The following is a 19,142-nucleotide window of genomic DNA, read 5'->3' as shown; positions in this document are numbered from 1 at the left end:
GTAGGAGAGGAAAGTGAACAGATTCAAATCCATCTCAGGTGGAAATACACCCCTATGTCCTACAAGCAACTGAGTTTCCACAGAGTGAGCCTGGATTCAATGCAATAGGCTACAGAACTGTGAAAAAAAAAGTCACTGGGAGCTGTTCTCAGGCTTCTCAGCCAGGAAAGAAGTGCTAATAGCTTGTCTTCGAGGACAATCTGTGCTTTCTCAAAGGCAAGGTAATGACACACACTTTCAACACAAGCTGCTATTAATCAAAGGGAGAGAAAATTCTCTGGGAACCAAACTCATTAAGTGTTTTCTGAATGCAGTCATTGGGTACTTGATAGAAAATAACCTTCATATTCCAGCTTAAAAAGCTGCAGTGCTTTTGTACCTGAGCAGCTGCTGAAAAAGAACCCCAAAACAGAGATACCTACAGGTAAGCCAAAGCAAAGAGGATAAACAAACGCATCTGAGTCTGTCATGAGTGATTTTACTACTCCACCTTACTCTCAGATTCAGCAACCATAATTTTTCAGAGACTTTAAGGCTAAAAACCTTCATTTTGCTGCAGAGATTGTTACTCACATGGTTCCTGTCCTGAGACAGCAACAATATTCTAAGGCTTTTCACATTAGAGCTTCGGTCTAAGAGATCTACGGCTTTATCCAGGTCATCTTGGTTTTTCAAAGGGATGGATAGCTGCAAAATAAAGAACGGGGTAAAACAAAATCATCAGAAAATCATCAGAAACAATCAATAAGTCTACTTCCACAAATTAAACAAACATTAGAAAAAGAAAAATCAGAAGATAAAGCTCTGATTGCTCAATTATTGCAGGAATTTTCATTAGAATCACAGAATTACAGAATGGTGGGGTTGGAAGGGAGCTTTAGAGCTCATCCAGTCCAAGCCCCCTGCACAAGCAGCTCCCACCTAGATCAGGGAGCACAAGAATGGGTCCAGGTGGGTCTTGAAGAGCTCCAAGGAAGGAGCCTCCGCAATCTCCCTGGGCAGCCTGGGCCAGGGCTCCCTCACCCCAACACTCAAACAGTTTGGCCTTGTGTTTAAATGGAACTGTTTGTGTTCCAGCTTCATCCCAGCACCCCTTGTCCTGGCACTGGACACAACAGACAAAAAGTGCTGCCCCAACCTCCTGACACCCACCAGTGAGATCTTGGTCACTATGAACGAGCTCCCCCCTCAGTCTCCTCTTGTGCAGCCTGAGCAGCCCCAGGGCCCACAGCCTTTCCTCAGCAGGAACATGCTCCAGTGCCCTGAGCATCTTGCTGGCCCTGTGCTGGCCTCTCTGCAGCACTTCCCTGTCCCTCTGCAGCTGGGGAGCCCACAACTGGCCCCAGGACTCCAGATGAGGCCTCAGCACATGTGGCAGAGCAGAGCAAAGGGGAGCAGAAGCTCCCTGGCCCTGCTGCTGGATCCACACTCTGCTGGATGCCCCCAGGCTGCCATTGGCTTCTTGCCCACCAGGCCACGTTGCTGCTCATGGGCAGTTGATTCTCCCCCAGCAGTGCCAGCTCTGTCTCCTGGAGCTGCTCTCCAGCAGCTCACCCCCAGCCTGTGCTGCTGCAGGGGCTTGTTCCTCCCCAGCTGCAGGACTCTGCCCTTGCCCTTGGTGACCCTCAGCAGGTTCCTCTGTGCCCAACTCTGCAGCTGGTTGAGATCTGGCTGCCTGGCAGCACAGCCTCTGGGCAATCAGCCAGTGCTCCCAGTTTGGTGCCAGCAGGGCACTTGCTGAGGGTCCCTCTGTGCCCTCACCCAGGTGGCTGATGAAGATGTTGAGCAAGACTGGCCCCAGAACCCATCCCTGTGCAACTCCACTGGCCACAGGCCTCCAGCTCCACTCTGTGCCATTGATCACCCCCCTCTGGGCTCTGTCATTCAGCAGCTCTGCATCCACCTCACCTCCACTCATTCCAGCCACACATTAAAGTACTGCCTTACTGTCCTTTTTGATGAGGCCATCAGATCAGGGATGATGAGGCCATCATCCTCCCACACCATCAGAGACATGGTTAACCCTATCCACAAAAGTACTAATTCATAGAATCACAGAATGGTGGGGTTGGAAGGGACCTTTAGAGCTCATCCAGTGCAACCCCCTGCAGAAGCAGCTCCCACCTAGATCAGGTCACAGAGGAACGTGTCCAGGTGGGTCTTGAAGACCTCCAAGGAAGGAAACTCCACAACCCCTCTGGGCAGCCTGTTCCGCTGCTCTCTCACCCTCACAGTGAAAGGATTGTTACTTAGATTGGTTGTTTGCAAAGAACAGAGTCAGAGACAAGCCCTTGGACTCCCTGATGAGAACCTCATCTCAGAATACTTCTGAATCCAAGTGACAATTGAGTTTCAGACAGAGGCTAGGAAAAAGGAGAGTATGTCTTTGAAAGGGAATTGAAGCAGAATTTAAAACTTGTCAGTAAGACCTCATGAAATCACACCCAGACACCCTCTGTTGTACAGCACACTCATCTCCAGACCTGAACCCGAAGAACTTTCCATTTTGTCTGCCTCCTGCTGCTAAAAGAGTTTTTGCATCTCTCCCATGAAGGATGCAGTGGAAGGGCAACACCACAACAAAAAAAAACCCAAAACCCAAGGAAGACAGGCTGTCCAGAGTGAGGAAAGCAACAGATGATTACCATGGAGTACTCAGTTCCTCAGACACAAATGCTATCCCCCTGTGTTACTTTTACCAATGGCAGTGTCCACAACCTCCCTTACTGCATCTCATCCCACAGAGCTTCCCTATCTCCCCTTCTCCTCATAGCTGGGCAATAAGCAGAAAGTGTTGCAGCCAGCAGGAGGTAAAGGTGTTACAAATGCTGCTGGTCAGCAGTCAGAAAACACCACAAGCTACTGACTCTGCTATGGAGCAGCTGAAGAAATGACCCTGGGACTGCCTGTAGTCCTCACACTGTATATATATTGGCCTGCAATAGTTGCTTTCAACAGTCAAAACACTTCAGATACCTTTCTTTACTTCCCCAAGAGTCTCTCAAACGATACCAGTATGAGGAAGCAAGATGCTGCTGTTTTGTCAGCATCAGCATGTTTTCCCCTGGAGCTGAGTGACTCAGCTACTGCTTGTTACAGAGGCTAGAACTGAAAACTTTAAGGCTACAGAGCTTAGGAGAGGAAAAGGAGGTGTCATCCAGCAGGTTACACGTTCTGAGCACTGTTAACAATGCTCTGTACCTCATTGTTCATGTAGTGGAGGTCCAGTGGCTGGCCAAAAGCTGTTTTCACTTTCTGTTGCACATCTTCATAGCGTACAGGACGGACAAAGGGGATGATTCTGGAATGAAAGAGAATCACTGATTGAATTGAGGGATACACTTGAGAATGCAATCAAATTAAATGTCTGAAGGATTAAAACCACATTGGGATGTTCTCCTTTCATCCTCAAGCAGGTAGTGAACCTTTGCAGTTTGAATTGATTTAAAGGAATTCTTGATCTCTAGCCCATTCCCAAATGGGCTGTCAAAATGCAACTGATTTTAGATAAAATGCCTCTGCCCCTGGAGAGAAAAGTCTCCTTTAGTGAATCAATGTCTTTCATCTAACAGGATACAAATCCCTTCTGCACTTTGGCTTAAAGAATATTGCCTAAGGCACAAAACACAACCAAATACATTCACGAGGTCCAAAAGAACTACAAATGTATCTGGTTTTCGGGCCTCCAGCATCTGAGCTCCAAACTCAACCCATAACAGTTTCCAAACTACAGTCAGCAGGTTTCAACTAACATTCCCACAGCAGAGTCAGGCCTGAACTCCTGAGGGAAGGCATCAGCAGGAGGACACAAAGCAATCTGCAAACCCTCTTTCCCAAAGGTGACCTGTGGCATTAACACCTGAATCACAGACTCACCACACTCTCTGCTGTGGATTCTTCAAATCCTGTGCAACACAGCAGGGGCTTTTTAAACAAATCTAACTGGAGCTGTGTAACCATTGTCACTCATGGCTTGTTTAAACACTCAGCTGTTTCCTCACCAGCTGGATGCAGGAGTTTCACACTCAAATACAAGAATGGTCTCAAGGAATCCACAATGGCAAGAGGCTCAGTCATTCTAGGGCAAGCCTGTGGCACAAGCATGCTCTTCAGACAACAGTTTTAGTACTGTTTGGCCTACCTTGGACTAGAAACTCTAAGGTTTTAAGCACAGTATCTAAAGCTGTTTCTTTTGCTGGGATGTTCTTTCTGTAGGAAGTGGCCCAAGTACTCAGTCATTACCTTGAAAGCTGTCGAAAAGGACAATTTTCACTGTCTCCAGAAGGAACAGAGAGTAAAATATCCTGGGTTAAGAACTGGAGGCTTCAAATGTGAACTAGAGTTTACAAGCCACTATTCTAGTAAACCAAGGATGTCTACTGCTCACAAATCCCTGTGTCATCTCTCTGCTGCACAAGGCCCAGATGGTTGGTTGTTCCTACCTTGGGGCTCCTGGCCATCTGCTTCCAGAGGCCATGAGATCACACTGCATCTCCACCACTGGCTCAACAAACAGAGAGACCTCATGAAATCATGCCCAGACACTCTCTGTTCTACCCTCTGGCGCACAGCTCACAGCCAGCATCCTTCTGCAAGCCATCAGACCACTTTGAGAGCTTCTTATCCCAACTCTGCTTTGGTTTTAGCTGAAACACTGCCACAAAAAGCTCCATTATTAGCACCAGGCAGGATGAATTGACCATTAAAACTCAAGACCTATCTTGCTCAACGGGGTTAATTCCCTGAGCTCAGTGAAACCCTGAATCACCTCTGGGGAAGCTCACAGGAGTTTGTGTTGAACCTGTGCTTTTTTGGATAGAAAGCTTAGCCTCCAAAACATCCATTGAGTATCCTTGAAGCTTTTGTTTTAAAGAGCTCTGCTGTTAGTTGGCTTCCTTATGCCTTTCCCAGAAAAGGGTTCATCTTGCTACCAGACCTACAACATTCAGCCCTTCAGAAAGAATTGTCCTTGCTAAAAAGCAGCCCACAATAACATTTTTCCCTACCCATCCATGAAATCACAGTACCCTGGCACCACACAAATGCAACTGAGCTCTCAGTTGAGCTCAAGTCCCTTATAAAGGCTCCCCTCATCCTAACCTCTCAATGCATTAAAAAGCAGAGCTGTTCTCAGGTGCCACAAATTCCCTTTAGTTTCAAAACTCTGTGTGCTCTTCTAACACAAAATCATGGACTGCAGGGTTTTAAGGAGCCCATTCCTGCCTGACCACCTTGAATATTTGTGGTTAGATCTGGCAGCTCCTCTGAAACCAAGCACACACACACTTACTTTCTCAATGCAAGCTTGCTGTCTGTAACTGCATACCACTTTGGGAATGGGGAATTCAGGCTGCATAATTAGACTAACACACAATCAACCTTTTCATTTTCTTGTTTCTCCAGGAAAAAAAAAAAACACCAAACCACCCCTTTCTCCTCCCTTGAGCTTTGAGCCATCTCTTAAATGTACTCAAGCAGAGGACACATGAGATGATAGGAGTGTGGTGACAAGATTTTGCTTCCAAGTCACCCTGTTCTAACATGGTGTCACAAGAGAGTCTGCTGTGGCTCTGTTGTAGCTCACACAACGGCGGTGCCACAGTGGAGTGCTGAGAAGATCTGGCTGACAAAGGCAGCACTAGGTCCCAGCTGTGATTACTTTACAAGTTTCTCCTTGAGCACCAAAAACCTGGGGGTTTTTAGTGGCAGAACTCACTGTGTAGGACTACACTGAATGAAACAGTTCCATTTTCTAAGGAAGACTGATTCTCTGCTGCCTGCCTTTATCAAAGAAGGCCTCTGCTTTTCTGTTTTGATAAAAAAACACTCAATTTGACAAAGGAGGATGCTTAAGGAGGAGCATAAGCAGCTCAGCCAGTGACCTTTGCTAGTAACAGGCTATTGGGATCACTACACACCACTTGCACCGTTGTGCTCTGAACTTCAAAGTCACATTTTACCATGAACCCATGAACTACTTCACCTGCTTTAGCCAAGGGGTTGGACTAGATGATCTCTAAAGGTCCCCTCCAACTCCTACCATTCTATGATTCTATGTTGAAAGCAGCGTCCAGGAGCCTTCCTGGATGTTCACAAGGCCCCTGAATTGTCAAAACAGCATCAACAGCTCCTCTCAACCATATGGCAAATAAGGGGCTTTTTGAGACCCACCAGGCAATCTTATCCACTGCAAATACTGTAAACAGTTAACTCTGGTTCTGTGTAAAAGTCTCTCAAAACCAGGTAGCAGAGGAAATAACAAGGAAGCTTGTACAAAACTGAAACAACTCTTTCCCTTGCTGTGTGTGTTGCTCAGTCACAGCAGGCCAGCGACAGTCAGGGGTCATCAGGAAGTGAGGAACTAGAAAAGAATGGCACCAATTCCATCAGTTTCATTTGGTTGCAGTTAAAATGAAACCAAAAGGGCACACATCTGAAATAAGGTGATCAGACTGAACTTATTTCAGGCTCGACAGCTTTTAACATTCCTTCAATTCACTTACAAATAGAGATCCTGGAAATAAATCAAAGGAAGGCGTTGTGTGACACGCTGATTTAACCAAGTTGTGTGTGTGTGACCCTGTTTGCTGTTGCCTTGAGTGGGTGTTTTTCATCCAGGAACAAAGAAAATGAAGCCAATAAAATCTTTCACTTCCATTCCTGATGACTAAATGATTCTCCTAAGCAAAGGATCAAAGCAGAGAAGGCAGACTCACCGTCTTTCCCCGTTGTGCTCAAACTTTATCCTCACATCATTCTGCAGAAGAAAGAACAACAGCTTAGTTCACAAGGAAACTCTGGTGTACAGAAAAGCAACAAAAATGGATCCTCTCACAATTTTAAGGCCAGAGTTTAAGGCATTTAAAGATTTTCTTCTATGGAAAAAAGCCAAACAAGGTATAGGGAACGTGCTACACTCTTGATTCTTAAGGCTAAATCTAAATCTCTGCTCTTGTAGGTGTGAAGCCTGTGAAACTCAAACTATGAAGTTCCAAACAAGTCATCTTTTCAAGTGCAAAAGGGTCCAGCATCCCTATCTGGCAGATGGTTCAGCAGAAGATTGAACCTGTGCATTTCACCTGGAAACTCAGAAGATGCTGCTGTGTGGCAAGGAAGAGTCGACACGCTGAACTTTCAACTCTGGAGATCACAGTTCAAATTCTAATTTAGGTCACAAAGATATAAATAAAAGGGAAAAATCTGTTCTGATAAGACTCCATAATTTCTGCTGCACAACTGATGTGATTGGAATAGATTAAGCCATCTGTGAAAGCTTTAGACAATAGGCAATCATACATCTAGGAACTTCCAAAAAAAATGTGGCCAGGAAATGCTCTTTAGCTAGAGGAAGTATCTGGCAGGCCCAGTGGTCAAGAATGCAGTTCAAAGGGATCCAGGCAGTCACTGTGAGGACACAATATTTCTGCAGCAGGCCTGTAGGTCCAGAATTGATCCTGAGACATGAGCTTGCCAGTCAGGGAAACAATCATCTGCAGGTGGGTCATGGAGAAGAGAATGGAAGAGGAGAAGGAGAAGGAGAGGGAGAGGGAGAGGGAGAGGGAGAGGGAGAGGGAGAGGGAGAGGGAGAGGGAGAGGGAGAGGGAGAGGGAGAGGGAGAGGGAGAGGGAGAGGGAGAGGGAGAAGGAGAAGGAGAAGGAGAAGGAGAAGGAGAAGGAGAAGGAGAAGGAGAAGGAGAAGGAGAAGGAGAAGGAGAAGGAGAAGGGAGGGGAGGTGAGGCGAGGAGGAGAGGGACCAAAATAAAGCAGATTCTAGAGAAGTCATTTTAACTGAAGAGGAAAGGAAAAGTGCAACAAACAGCACAGCAATCAAACTATGAAACATGCCCACCAGCCAACTACTGATAAAACACTTGTTTCTTAGACACAATTGATGGAAAACATAATTCTTTTGTATTAGGATTTTCAAGGTCTCTAATTGATCTTTTCAGATTAAGCCTCTGACCTCAAGATGTGTTTTAGGTCATGAAATAGTTAAGTGAGAAAGCTCTCCTGAGTTAGAATCAAACACCAAGATCTTCAGGGCTCTGTGGCAACCTGATGGTACCTAAAGGAACTTCAGTGTCTTTCTCAACTCCATTGCAGCTTGCAAACCTGTGATTTGTAACAGAGGGGGAGGAAATCTTGCACCTCCTGATGACATCACTAAACTAATTATGACTCTTCCAAAGGGATCAAACACTGCTCGTTTGTCTATTTTACAGAGATGTACAAAAAGGTCTTAGAAGCATTTCAACTGAGAACCCAGAGAGGTGTAACACCAAGTGCTTTTTGCTTCCTTTGAAAGCACTGAAGCCATCACTTATGTAAACCACCTCCTAAAGCAACTCACATAACCTGTCCTAAAGGATGAGGAAATAAATTAAACCCAAGTTTAGTACTTTAACATTCCAGTTATGAGATGCCATAAATAATGATCACAGATTTGGACTTAAAATGGATCTGAATTTACGTTTCAAAGTGATTTGGAAAGGAATCTGTGTGACTCCAGCTATGGATTTGTCTGGCACATGTGAGGAAATCCCAGCTCCCAGCTGAATAAGTAAGTTATAAGCAGACAAAGCATAAGGAAGAGACAGACATGAACTGTTCAAACCTGCTCCAACAAGCTCAAAAGCCTGTAATAAGGATAGAACTGGAAAGAGTTTATTTCATTGACACAGGTTCTCCTGTCACATTAGTCTAACTGCAAGTAACCTAAATGAATTTGTGATGACTTTCATGAATTCTGGACTGAAATGATTGCTTTGAAGCATTTCATTCAAATGACATACAGCATGCACTGACAGGGTGATGTTCTTCTGCCAGAAAGTCAGAGCTATAGTTTTCTGTATGAAAAAAGGTCTGTAGCAATGCAAAATGGACTTCTTGTTTTAGAGTATTGACCCTGCCACTTATTACCTTGGGAAATGTATTTCTTTTAGAAAGTGGACTTAACCTAACAAGGGCTAGTTTTGTACCTCTCTTTGTGTGTCCTTTGAGTGCTCCTCTCTTTGTGTGGCCTTTGTCCTCCCTGTTAAGGATGTTGCCTCTATTCAGACACCTGTAAACAGCTGTTTCTTTTGTCACTGAACCAAAATGATTACAGTTTCACTAAAGCTGGTCCTTCCACACAATCTCTTTCTCTGTCCTTGCATCAACTTCAGCATGACTACCTTTTATTGGGATCTCCATTCCCTATCCACATGCCACCTGAATCGTGTGAAGATGGGAGCTGAACTAGATGATCTCTAAAGGCGCCTTTCAACCCCTACCAAGCCCAGCCAGTGCCCTGCTGGCACCAAACTGGGAGCACTGGCTGATTGCCCAGAGGCTGTGCTGCCAGGCACCAGATCTCAACCAGCTGCAGAGTTGGGCACAGAGGAACCTGCTGAGGGTCACCAAGGGCAAGGACAGAGTCCTGCAGCTGGGGAGGAACAAGCCCCTGCAGCAGCACAGGCTGGGAGTGAGCTGCTGGAGAGCAGCTCCAGGAGACAGACCTGGCACTGCTGGGGGAGAATCAACTGCCCATGAGCAGCAACGTGGGCTCGTGGGCAAGAAGCCAATGGCAGCCTGGGGGCATCCAGCAGAGTGTGGATCCAGCAGCAGGGCCAGGGAGCTTCTGCTCCCCTTTGCTCTGCTCTGCCACATGTGCTGAGGCCTCATCTGGAGTCCTGGGGCCAGTTGTGGGCTCCCCAGCTGCAGAGGGACAGGGAAGTGCTGCAGAGAGGCCAGCACAGGGCCAGCAAGATGCTCAGGGCACTGGAGCATGTTCCTGCTGAGGAAAGGCTGTGGGCCCTGGGGCTGCTCAGGCTGCACAAGAGGAGACTGAGGGGGGAGCTCGTTCATAGTGACCAAGATCTCACTGGTGGGTGTCAGGAGGTTGGGGCAGCACTTTTTGTCTGTTGTATCCAGTGCCAGGACAAGGGGTGCTGGGATGAAGCTGGAACACAAATAGTTCCATTGAAACATGCAGGGGGTTGGATCAGATGATCTCTAAAGATCCCTTTCAACCCCTACAATCCTATGACTCTAAAATGAGACCAGCAGGGTTTATTATCCAACAGACTTGCTTTATGAGGCTTTAAACTTGGCAGTGGCATTTTTTTTTTTGCAACAGAAATGGAAATACTTGTTTTCTTTTCATCATTACGAAATGTTTCATCTCACTTTCTTGCCTCCTTTCACATTTGTTTCATTTCCACTACAACGAAAAGTGCTGTTCCATCATCACAGTGTCAGTATAGAAAAGCTTTCCTGGCCTGCCTTGAATGAATCCTATCAAGGTCAGTGCAAACAACTTTAAAACATGCTCCTAACTGAGATTTGTTAATATTGCAAGAGGAAAGTCACTTTTCTTACCGGGATTTTCTTTTCATCCACTGCAGAGGCACACTGGTTTGTTATTGCTGGGCTGCCCAAGAGGGTTGGACTGCTGGCATTGTGTTTTTTCTTTAAAGAGAATAAAATCATCTTTAAAAAAAAACAACCCATGGCAATATGACCCTGAAACCAGAAAACCACTTGGTAAAACTCTGCAGCTTATTCTACACAGACCAAACCCCATCAACAATACCCATGGGAGGAAGGCAGAATACAAAGATGAGCAGAGGGGTTGGACTAGATGATCTTTAGAGGGCTCTTCCAACCCTTAACATTGATTCTATGTTGTGATAACTATACACTCCTTGGACCATAAAAGCAAGCAAATAAAAACCCCCTACCATGTTGGCAAGACTGAGTAAGAACAGGGAGCTAATGTGATGCTTCAGCAGTCAGAAGCACAAGACAACACAGTCAGCAGACCCAGTGACAAGCTACTCTGTCCCTTCTGCCTCCAAGTAATGATTTCAAGTAGTTCCTGAATGGCTCATTACCTGTTTGTTGGAGTGAGGAGTGTCTTTATTCTTCATGGTATCATATCCAGTCAGCCTGTGGCGTCGGCTCATCTGGAGAGCTACCAGGTCCTTCATGATGGATTTCAAGGCCTCTTGTTCATCTGTGAACAAGGAGAACTTTAGTAGTGAGTTGCCTGGCTGAATATCAACTGTAACACTTCTGGACTTGCTTGCTACTGGCTCCCAGAAATACAATCCTTTGTATTTCATACATAAACAGCCCATACTCAATCTACTGCCATGAAGCGGTAAACAGATAAATGTGAAGTCATTTGTCCTAGGTTACAGAAGGATCTGGCCACAGGAAGGTGCAGAATAAATACCCCCAAGCCCCTGGTTCTGTTCAAATTGCTTCCCAACAAACAGTACAACTTGGACAGATTTGTTAGACCGTCACAGGTCATTTAGGAAGGGCAAACTGATGTGTTTCTGCCAAGGAAAACCCTCTGTTCTTTCCAATTTTATATCCTGTTAACTTAGAACTCTTGCTCCAAACCAACCACAGCCAGCAGAAAGAAAAAAGAGTCAAGAGCATCTCCGAATCCAAATCCACTTGCACTGATTTCCCCAACACATTCCTCTCTTCCCCCAAAACAAGCTGATGGAACAACGTTCAAACCATTTTCTGAGACTTCAGGATCTCCTCCCAAGCACAATCAAAGCATTGAGAACGCTGTCTGCTGGCACAGTTGAATGCAGCAGGTTCAACTCAAGGCTCTTTGCAAACACAGGTTGAAACATTTCTTGTACATACTAGTGATTGAAAATTACTTCCTGAAACTAAGACTCCTGATGGAACTGAATTCAGGTGTTCTTCCACTGCTTGTTAGTTTTGAGGGGTGATATTTAGCAAAACTTTGTATGAAGCCTGGGAAAAAAAGGCAGAGAAAGGAGAGCAATGCAGAGTAGGGGAAAATAATCCTCTATGGTGATCCCTGATACTGCAAAAGGGAGAAAAAAACCACCTGACACAGGAAGTTTGGTTCCAAATGGGTCTCTTCTGGCTGCTTTGCTCATGGGCACTGAGCCACCAAGGTAACGAGCAGCATCAGATGTTGTCCCTCTGAGGATGTGCTTCTGGCACACTGGTGCCTACTGGATGGTTGAGGCTGTTGTCTCTTGTATCAAGGCTCTAGAGTTGACATTTGACACCCTCTCCCACAGCATCCTGGCAGCAAAACTGAGAGTATGGGCTGGATGGTCAGGGAGTGAGGTGGGTTGTGAACTGGTTGAAGGGAAGAAGGCAGAGAGTTGTGATCAATGGGGTAGAGTCTGGTTGGAGGCCTGTGTCTAGTGGAGTTCCTCAGGGGTCGGTGCTGGGACTGGTGCTGGTCAATCTATTCATGAATGACCTTGCTGAGGGAACAGAGGCACTGGCAGCAAGTTTGCTGATGATACTGAACTGGGGGCAGTGGCTGCCACCCCAGGGGCTGTGATTAGAAGGGCTCTTCTGCTCCCCCTCCTGAGCCTGCAGCTGGAAGATTGTGGCCAGTGCTGGGCCCCTCAGTTGCAGAAGGACAGGGAGCTGCTGGAGAGAGTTGAGTGCAGGGCCACAGAGATGCTGAAGGGAGATGGAGCATCTGCCTTGTGCTGAAAGGCTGAGGGAGCTGGGGCTCTGCAGCTGGGAGAAGAGGAGCCTGAGGGGTGAGCTCATTCATGTTCCAAATGCATCAAGGCTGGGTGTGAGGAGGCTGGAGCCAGGCTGTGCTCAGGGATGGGCAGTGACAGCACAAGGGGCAATGGGGACAAGCTGCAACAGAAGAGGTTCCAAAGCAACACAAGGCAGAATTTGTTCCCTGTTGAGGTGAGGGAGCACTGGCAGGGGCTGCCCAGATGGGCTGTGGAGGCTCCTTGTCTGGAGCCATCCCAACCCCAGCTGGATGAGTCCCTGTGTGCCCTGCGGTGCTGCTCTGGCAGGGGGGTTGCACTGGATGAGCTTTCCAGGTCCCTTCTAACCCTTGAGATGCTGTGACTCTGCAATTGTCAGGGCTAAAACTTTGTTTCCTGGGCAAATATGTTCAGTGAAATCCCTCCTGCTCTCAAGGCATAATTTAAGTATGAAATTCAAACCAGAGATGAGATCAGCTCAGGAGAAGCAGCCTCTGGCTGCACAACTTTGGATGGAATTGTATTCTTCCCTTTTTTGACAACTGGAACTTTTGGAAGCCATGGGAACCAATAAAGGCATGGACAAGGTCATCACATCCCTACTGGGATGAATGTCAGGTGCACAGTGCTTTTGAACCCAAAGTCTCAAAACATATCAGTGTGACCTGCTTAAATGGAAATGAACACTTCAGCCTGATCTGTGAATAACTAAAACTTGAGAGTTTTAAATCCAAGCTACTCCTTGGCTTCTGAGTCATGACACTGGTTTGGTTGGGTAAGTACAAGGGCTGTTCTGGGAACTGAGGGACTGTCTCACATCTGTATTTCTCTGTAAAAGGAGACTCCTTGGGGCTGTTTGTTTCTTCAGTTTCATGGGATGCATTTGTTGATGTGTGTCTCAAGGAATTTTGTGTTTTATGCAGAAGGCTGGGTTCTTAATTAACCAATGTCTGAATAACAGCAAACTAGGTTTTGGCAATGCTTAAGAGGTAACAGATGTGGCAAATATAACAGCTTCTAAAACACACAGGGAGGGTAGGCTACCAAAATCTACAAGCAAAAAGGAGGGGAAAGAAGAAAGGGGCAGCATCTTAAAGAAGTCCCAGTCAGGACAAAAGTTACACTAACATTATCCCTGGTAAAACCAAGAGTTTCTGCTCAGAAGGTCTGGTTTAGCTTCTGAGAGGATGAAACACTCAAAAAGAGGTACTTCCACTATGGTCCTCAAACCAGAAATGCAGGGGAAGGGAAAGAAATCTCCCCCAAAGCATTTGCAGAAGGTGTTAATTAAGAGTAAAACTCTTCAAAAAAAAGGAAAGCAGAGAAGAGCAAATAAAATTCCTTAATAGAAAAAAAACCCAACCCCCAAATCAAAACCCACCAGATCTCTGCTGTCCAAGACAAGCCAAATGAGACAATAAGTACATTGTGGGAGTGGAGAAGGGAGAGGACTCCTTGAAATTCCAACTGCATGCAAGAGGAACGAGGGGTGTAAGTAACACAAGCAAAGCAAGAGGTTGCTTTTCTGAAGAGCACATCAGCCAAAGGAAATAAATTGCTGGGATCTATCTCAGCACTAAAGTAACCCCTTGTGGGAAGAAAATGTGAAAAAGCAGTTGGTGAATGAAGTTCAAGTCCCAGGTAGCTAAAAGCACAAGGGTTGCTTTTTACAACCCTGTTTCCAACTTTACATTTGAACGTTTAACCTTTTACCTTCCTGGAATGTGTCCAGTTCACTCTGATTCTTTAATCGTGTTTGATATTAAGCAAAGCCTTTGAGTCACATGGCACACAAAGGCTGTAACTATGCACAACTAAATACTACTGGCACATCCCTGGAGTGCCTGCCACCCAAAACAGGCTGCAAAGAGCTCGGATACAAGTTTTCCACTACAGTGCAGTTCGGGTTTGGCCAGAAACCAGGAGGATGAAGAAGAGCTTGTCTTGGCAGAGTTACTTTGGGTAAGAAGCAAAACAGCTATGAAAGCAGTTTATAACTAGGCATTCATGACAAGAAATCAAGTCAATCAAAGCATAGGTGTGGGAAGAAGAGTTCATGTCTAAGGAGTGTAGGACATCAGCTGAAAATGAGCATCAATGGTTACAATGCAGTTGGTGGTTATAGGTGTGAACAGGCTGCCCAGGGAGGGAGTGGAGGCTCCTTCTCTGGAGCTCTTCAAACCCACCTGGACACATTCCTGTGCTCCCTGATCTAGGTGGGAGCTGCTTCTGCAGGGGGGTTGCACTGGATGAGCTCTAAAGGTTCCTTCCAACCCTTCAATTCTGTGATTCTATGATCCCAAATCCCAGGTTGTGTGTAAAATCAGATGGTTTACAGAGTCTGATTCATCTCACAAGACATCTAACCATATACCTATCTCTCAACAAAGATTGCAGCTTGGCTACGTGGTGATTTGACTCATTATTAGCTAGGGTAACTTGTGAGTTTACAATACAGCAGGAACCTTCTCAGAGCATAAGAGATTCCAAAGCAACACAAGGAAAAACTTCTTCCCCGCTGAGGTGAGGGAGCACTGGCAGGGGCTGCCCAGATGGGCTGTGGAGGCTCCTTCTCTGGAGACATTCCAGCCCAGCTGGATGAGTCCCTGTGTGCCCTGCTCTAGGTGGTGCTGCTCTGGCAGGGGGGTTACACTGGATGAGCTTCCCAGGTCCCTTCCAACCCATAACATTCTGTGATTCTGGGATCTGGCAAGATAGGGCATGGCAAGGTCTGCATCTTGCTCACAGTAAACCCAGCTTCCTCTGTAGTCAAGTGCTGATGCTGAAACCTTGACCAGCATTCACGCAGAAGGGAACTTCTCACGTACTATGAAGGGCTGACGGGACAACTTCAGGTGAACCCGTATCTTACGTGATTATCACAGAATCTGAAGGGTTGGAAGGCACACTGAAAGCTCATCCAGTGCAACCCCTCTGCCAGAGCAGCACCACCTAGAGCAGGGCACACAGGGACTCATCCAGCTGGGGCTGGGATGGCTCCAGACAAGGAGCCTCCACAGCCCATCTGGGCAGCCCCTGCCAGTGCTCCCTCAGCTCAACAGGGAACAAATTCTGCCTTGTGTTGCTTTGGAACCTCTTCTGTTGCAGCTTGTCCCCATTGCCCCTTGTCCTGTCATTGGCCATCCCTGAGCACAGCCTGGCTCCAGCCTCCTCACACCCACCCTCGATGCATTTGGAACATGAATGAGCTCACCCCTCAGGCTCCTCTTCTCCCAGCTGCAGAGCCCCAGCTCCCTCAGCCTTTCAGCACAAGGCAGATGCTCCACTCCCTTCAGCATCCCTGTGGCCCTGCACTCAACTCTCTCCAGCAGCTCCCTGTCCTTCTGCAACTGAGGGGCCCAGCACTGGCCACAATCTTCCAGCTGCAGGCTCAGGAGGGCAGAGCAGAGGGGGAGCAGAACCTCTCTGCACCTCCTGCCCACAGCCCTTCTCATCCAGCCCAGGCTGCCACTGGCCTTCTTGACCACGAGGCCACGTTGCTGGCTCCTGCTCATGCTGCTGCCCACCAGCACCCCGAGCTCCCTTTCCCCTCTCTTACTCTCTAAGAATTCATTCCCCAACCTGTACATGGGTTTTTAACAACCTCACTCAGAGCTATCAGATCCTTAGCACCAAAACACACATTCTGTAATTCACAGGGTAGGAAAGGATGGAGCATTCATCTTGTGAAAACAGAAAATAAACATCCAATATTGACCTAAGCTTGTGCAGGCAAAAAAAAAACGTTTCCAGAGAGGATGGATTGGATGCTGAGAAGCACAAATACTTCATTTCCATCAAAATAAGAGGATTTCCACTGACTGGCTTGACACAGCAACACATTAATCACACAATGCCAAAGTTAGGAGCAATTAAAAGCCGAGCCGTTTTGGAAGTGCACTGAGAGACCCTGTTTTGCTAGGTCTCCAGTAGGTCTGAGAAACACAGTTCTGCTTTGTGCAGGAAAGATGTTGTCCAGGAAATGCTTTTCATGTTTTAAAAAAACTGCACTCAAGGATTTTTCTAACATGGATAAAAGGAGACTGCTACTCCAAGAGAGAGAGCTATTCCTCTGCAGAAAGCATCTCTTTCAGCTCCTCTGGGGTTTATTACCCAGGTCTGAGCAAGTCAGTGAAATCTGCTGTGGCAGAAATGGAAAGTTTTCAAAAACAGTCCCACCCCCTCCCAAAAATCACTGAGTTCTGAGTCAAAGCATCTGCATGTTGGTAAAAACAGGAAGTCTGGAAACCCCTATAAAGCAGGATGCTATTTGATACAGAGTGATAATGGGAGACACTGTGCCATGTTTAAATGATCATGTAACTGTGTGTGTGTGTTATGGACCTCCACAATGGGCTGAGCTGATGGTTCAGACAAAGGATCAGCAGATTTAGCGACAACCAGGACGTTACTGAGATGAAGCAGAGGAATGTTAAAGCTCTGAAAAGGTTTCATGTTGAGTCCTTTGCTGTGGATACTCCCAACAGTAATAAAATGCTGGGGTTTTGGCTCAATTCTTAGGTAATCACCAAGCGACTTGGTTTGGAGACTGAAAAGAAACAAAGCCTAGAGCTATGTAGGATGTATTTGGGGTATCCTCTTCTCCCCCTGCTTGGGATTTCAGCTGCTCCTGACCCGTAGCTCAGCACTCGGCACACTGCGGGTGTCAGGGCTGCGAGCTCGGCCGTGGGCGCGCGTGCGAGCCAGGGGAAGGAAGTGACACAGGCAGGGAAAAAAAAGCAGCTTGAGGGAAAGACTCGACTGCAGCTGGGCCTGCAGGGTGCATTTCAGCCCTGCCTGCCGTCCACCACCCAGCTCCAACACCACTCTCCCCTCAGTTCCCCTGCTAGACAGGTATTGCTCAGTATTAGAAGCACATCTGCGCTTTAAACACTGCCAAACTCTCTGACACCGACTTCAAAGTGCTCCCGAGGCACTGCCAGGGAGCTCCAGCCACACCAAAGGAGTTATGACAAACTAATAACCACCCCGTGGGTCCTTCAGACTAGCTGATGAAAAACTAGCAGAGTGGGATAGTTTGTCACCTGTTATCCTTTAAGATGATCAGATCACAACCACCTAATGAACGGAGAGAAGAGCTTCCCTATGGCTGCTTGTGGCTGGCCTTTCATTACACCAGCACAAGCTGGAGTCTACAAAACTGTGCTTTAGAAGCATCCAGTTGTCAAACACTCCTGTGGAAACCCAACTTTTTCTTTCATGACTTATTTTAAGCTTCTGGACCATTGGGTTGGTTCCTTTAGAGAAGATGTGATGGGTTAACACCCTGTAAGCAAGAACTCTGCTGATGGAACTGCCTTGATCTGTTGCATTTGCAAAATCGAGGCAGAAAGGAAATGAAATCACTTTACTTTTGCTTGGAGCAACGTTTGCAAGGCTTAATGAGTTCACTGTGTAAGAAGTAATCACACATCCAGGCTAAATAATGGAGAGCCTCAGAAAACTAAACTCTACTGAAGGGATGAAGCATTCAAGTGGTAGCCCACAAAGCCATACAACTGCACACTTAGGACAGCAGTAGTAATTTCCTTGCCAAGATGCAAGAAATGAGCAACTTCTAGTTCAGAGCAATTGCATTTTTAGTCCTAGCAGGAGAGATCTAACTTTAAACCGAAGAGAGAACCATGGAGCACAACCCCTCACTTCCCTCCCGCCCCATCATAGAGAACATAGAGTCCAAAAACATTTGCCCTAGTTAAGTTAAAACATGTAAATATCTGTCTCAAAACAAGCAAGATGATTCTTGGAAGCAGCAAACACTCCCTCAACCCCCCTCCAGCCTGACCTAGTGCTCCTCAGTTACTCTATCCGGCCACTTTTAGTCAAAGGCTGAGGTCGGGTGCGTGTGCCAAAGCGCCGGGCGCTCGCCACACTCACTGCTATTAAACACTTGGGGGTTCTTGATGATTGCAAAGCAAACCCTCAAAGACACAGTCTGTGCATCGCGAGTGGTTTCAGTGCTGCCCGGGACCGATGTAAACACCCCGTGAGGGCGAAAACCTCCCGGAGGCCGCAGACCGAGGGCCGGCGGCGGCCTCACCGCCGCGGCCTCCACTCCCCAGCCCCGAGAAGCCCGGCCGAGGCACTCGGTTGCCATTCGGCTCCCTGCGGCCGCTGTCCCCGTCGCGCCGCCCGCCTGAGAACCCTGGACCCGGAGCCCCTCGCCCCCTCCGCGGTGCGGAGCGGAGCGGAGCCCCCGCCGCGGCCCGCCCCCTGCGCCTCAGGCCCGCGAGGCGGCCCCGGGCCCCGTGAGGCGGCCCCGGCCCCGTGAGGCGCCCAGCCGCGCCCGCCCCGCTCGTCCCCCGCCGCGGCTCTCACCCATGTCGGCGGGCGGCGGCCCCGCGGCCGGCGGCGCGCTGAGGTACGGGGCTGTCACCGCCGCGGCTCCATGGCGGCTGGGCCGAGGGGGAGGGCTCACAGCCGCCGCCACATTCCCAAGCCCGCGCCGCCGCCGCCGCCTCCTTCCGGCGGCCGCGTTCGGGGTCCCGGCGCGGCGGCCGCGGGAAGGGGAGGGGGGGAAGGGGAGGGGGGGGAAGGGGAAGGGGCAGTCGCTCCGGGCCGCCGCCGCCGCCGCCGCCACAGGCCGCCCGGGCCGCGAGCAAAACAAACCGCTCGGCGG

At 47.9% G+C, this 19,142-nt stretch overlaps 1 protein-coding gene across 2 annotated transcripts in view; it reads right to left on the bottom strand.

The window, feature by feature from the left end:
- LOC104562083 (mitogen-activated protein kinase kinase kinase 3) overlaps window positions 1–19,142 on the bottom strand; it is a 40,399-nt gene extending 21,257 nt beyond the window's left edge. For both annotated transcript variants that reach the window (XM_062018121.1, XM_062018122.1), the window contains exons 1-6: window positions 18,842–19,142; window positions 10,874–10,995; window positions 10,359–10,448; window positions 6,717–6,757; window positions 3,202–3,301; window positions 574–687 (exon numbers count right to left, since the gene is read on the bottom strand). In XM_062018121.1, the coding sequence (XP_061874105.1) occupies window positions 574–687; window positions 3,202–3,301; window positions 6,717–6,757; window positions 10,359–10,448; window positions 10,874–10,995; window positions 18,842–18,845 (471 nt within the window). In that variant the 5' untranslated portion in view covers window positions 18,846–19,142. The remainder of the gene's footprint in view (window positions 1–573; window positions 688–3,201; window positions 3,302–6,716; window positions 6,758–10,358; window positions 10,449–10,873; window positions 10,996–18,841) is intronic.

Source organism: Colius striatus, chromosome Z, assembly GCF_028858725.1.
Source record: "Colius striatus isolate bColStr4 chromosome Z, bColStr4.1.hap1, whole genome shotgun sequence".
NCBI lineage: Eukaryota > Metazoa > Chordata > Aves > Coliiformes > Coliidae > Colius > Colius striatus.
The sequence above is the reverse complement of the archived record's forward strand: the minus strand, read 5'-3'. Positions and strand labels throughout refer to the sequence as shown.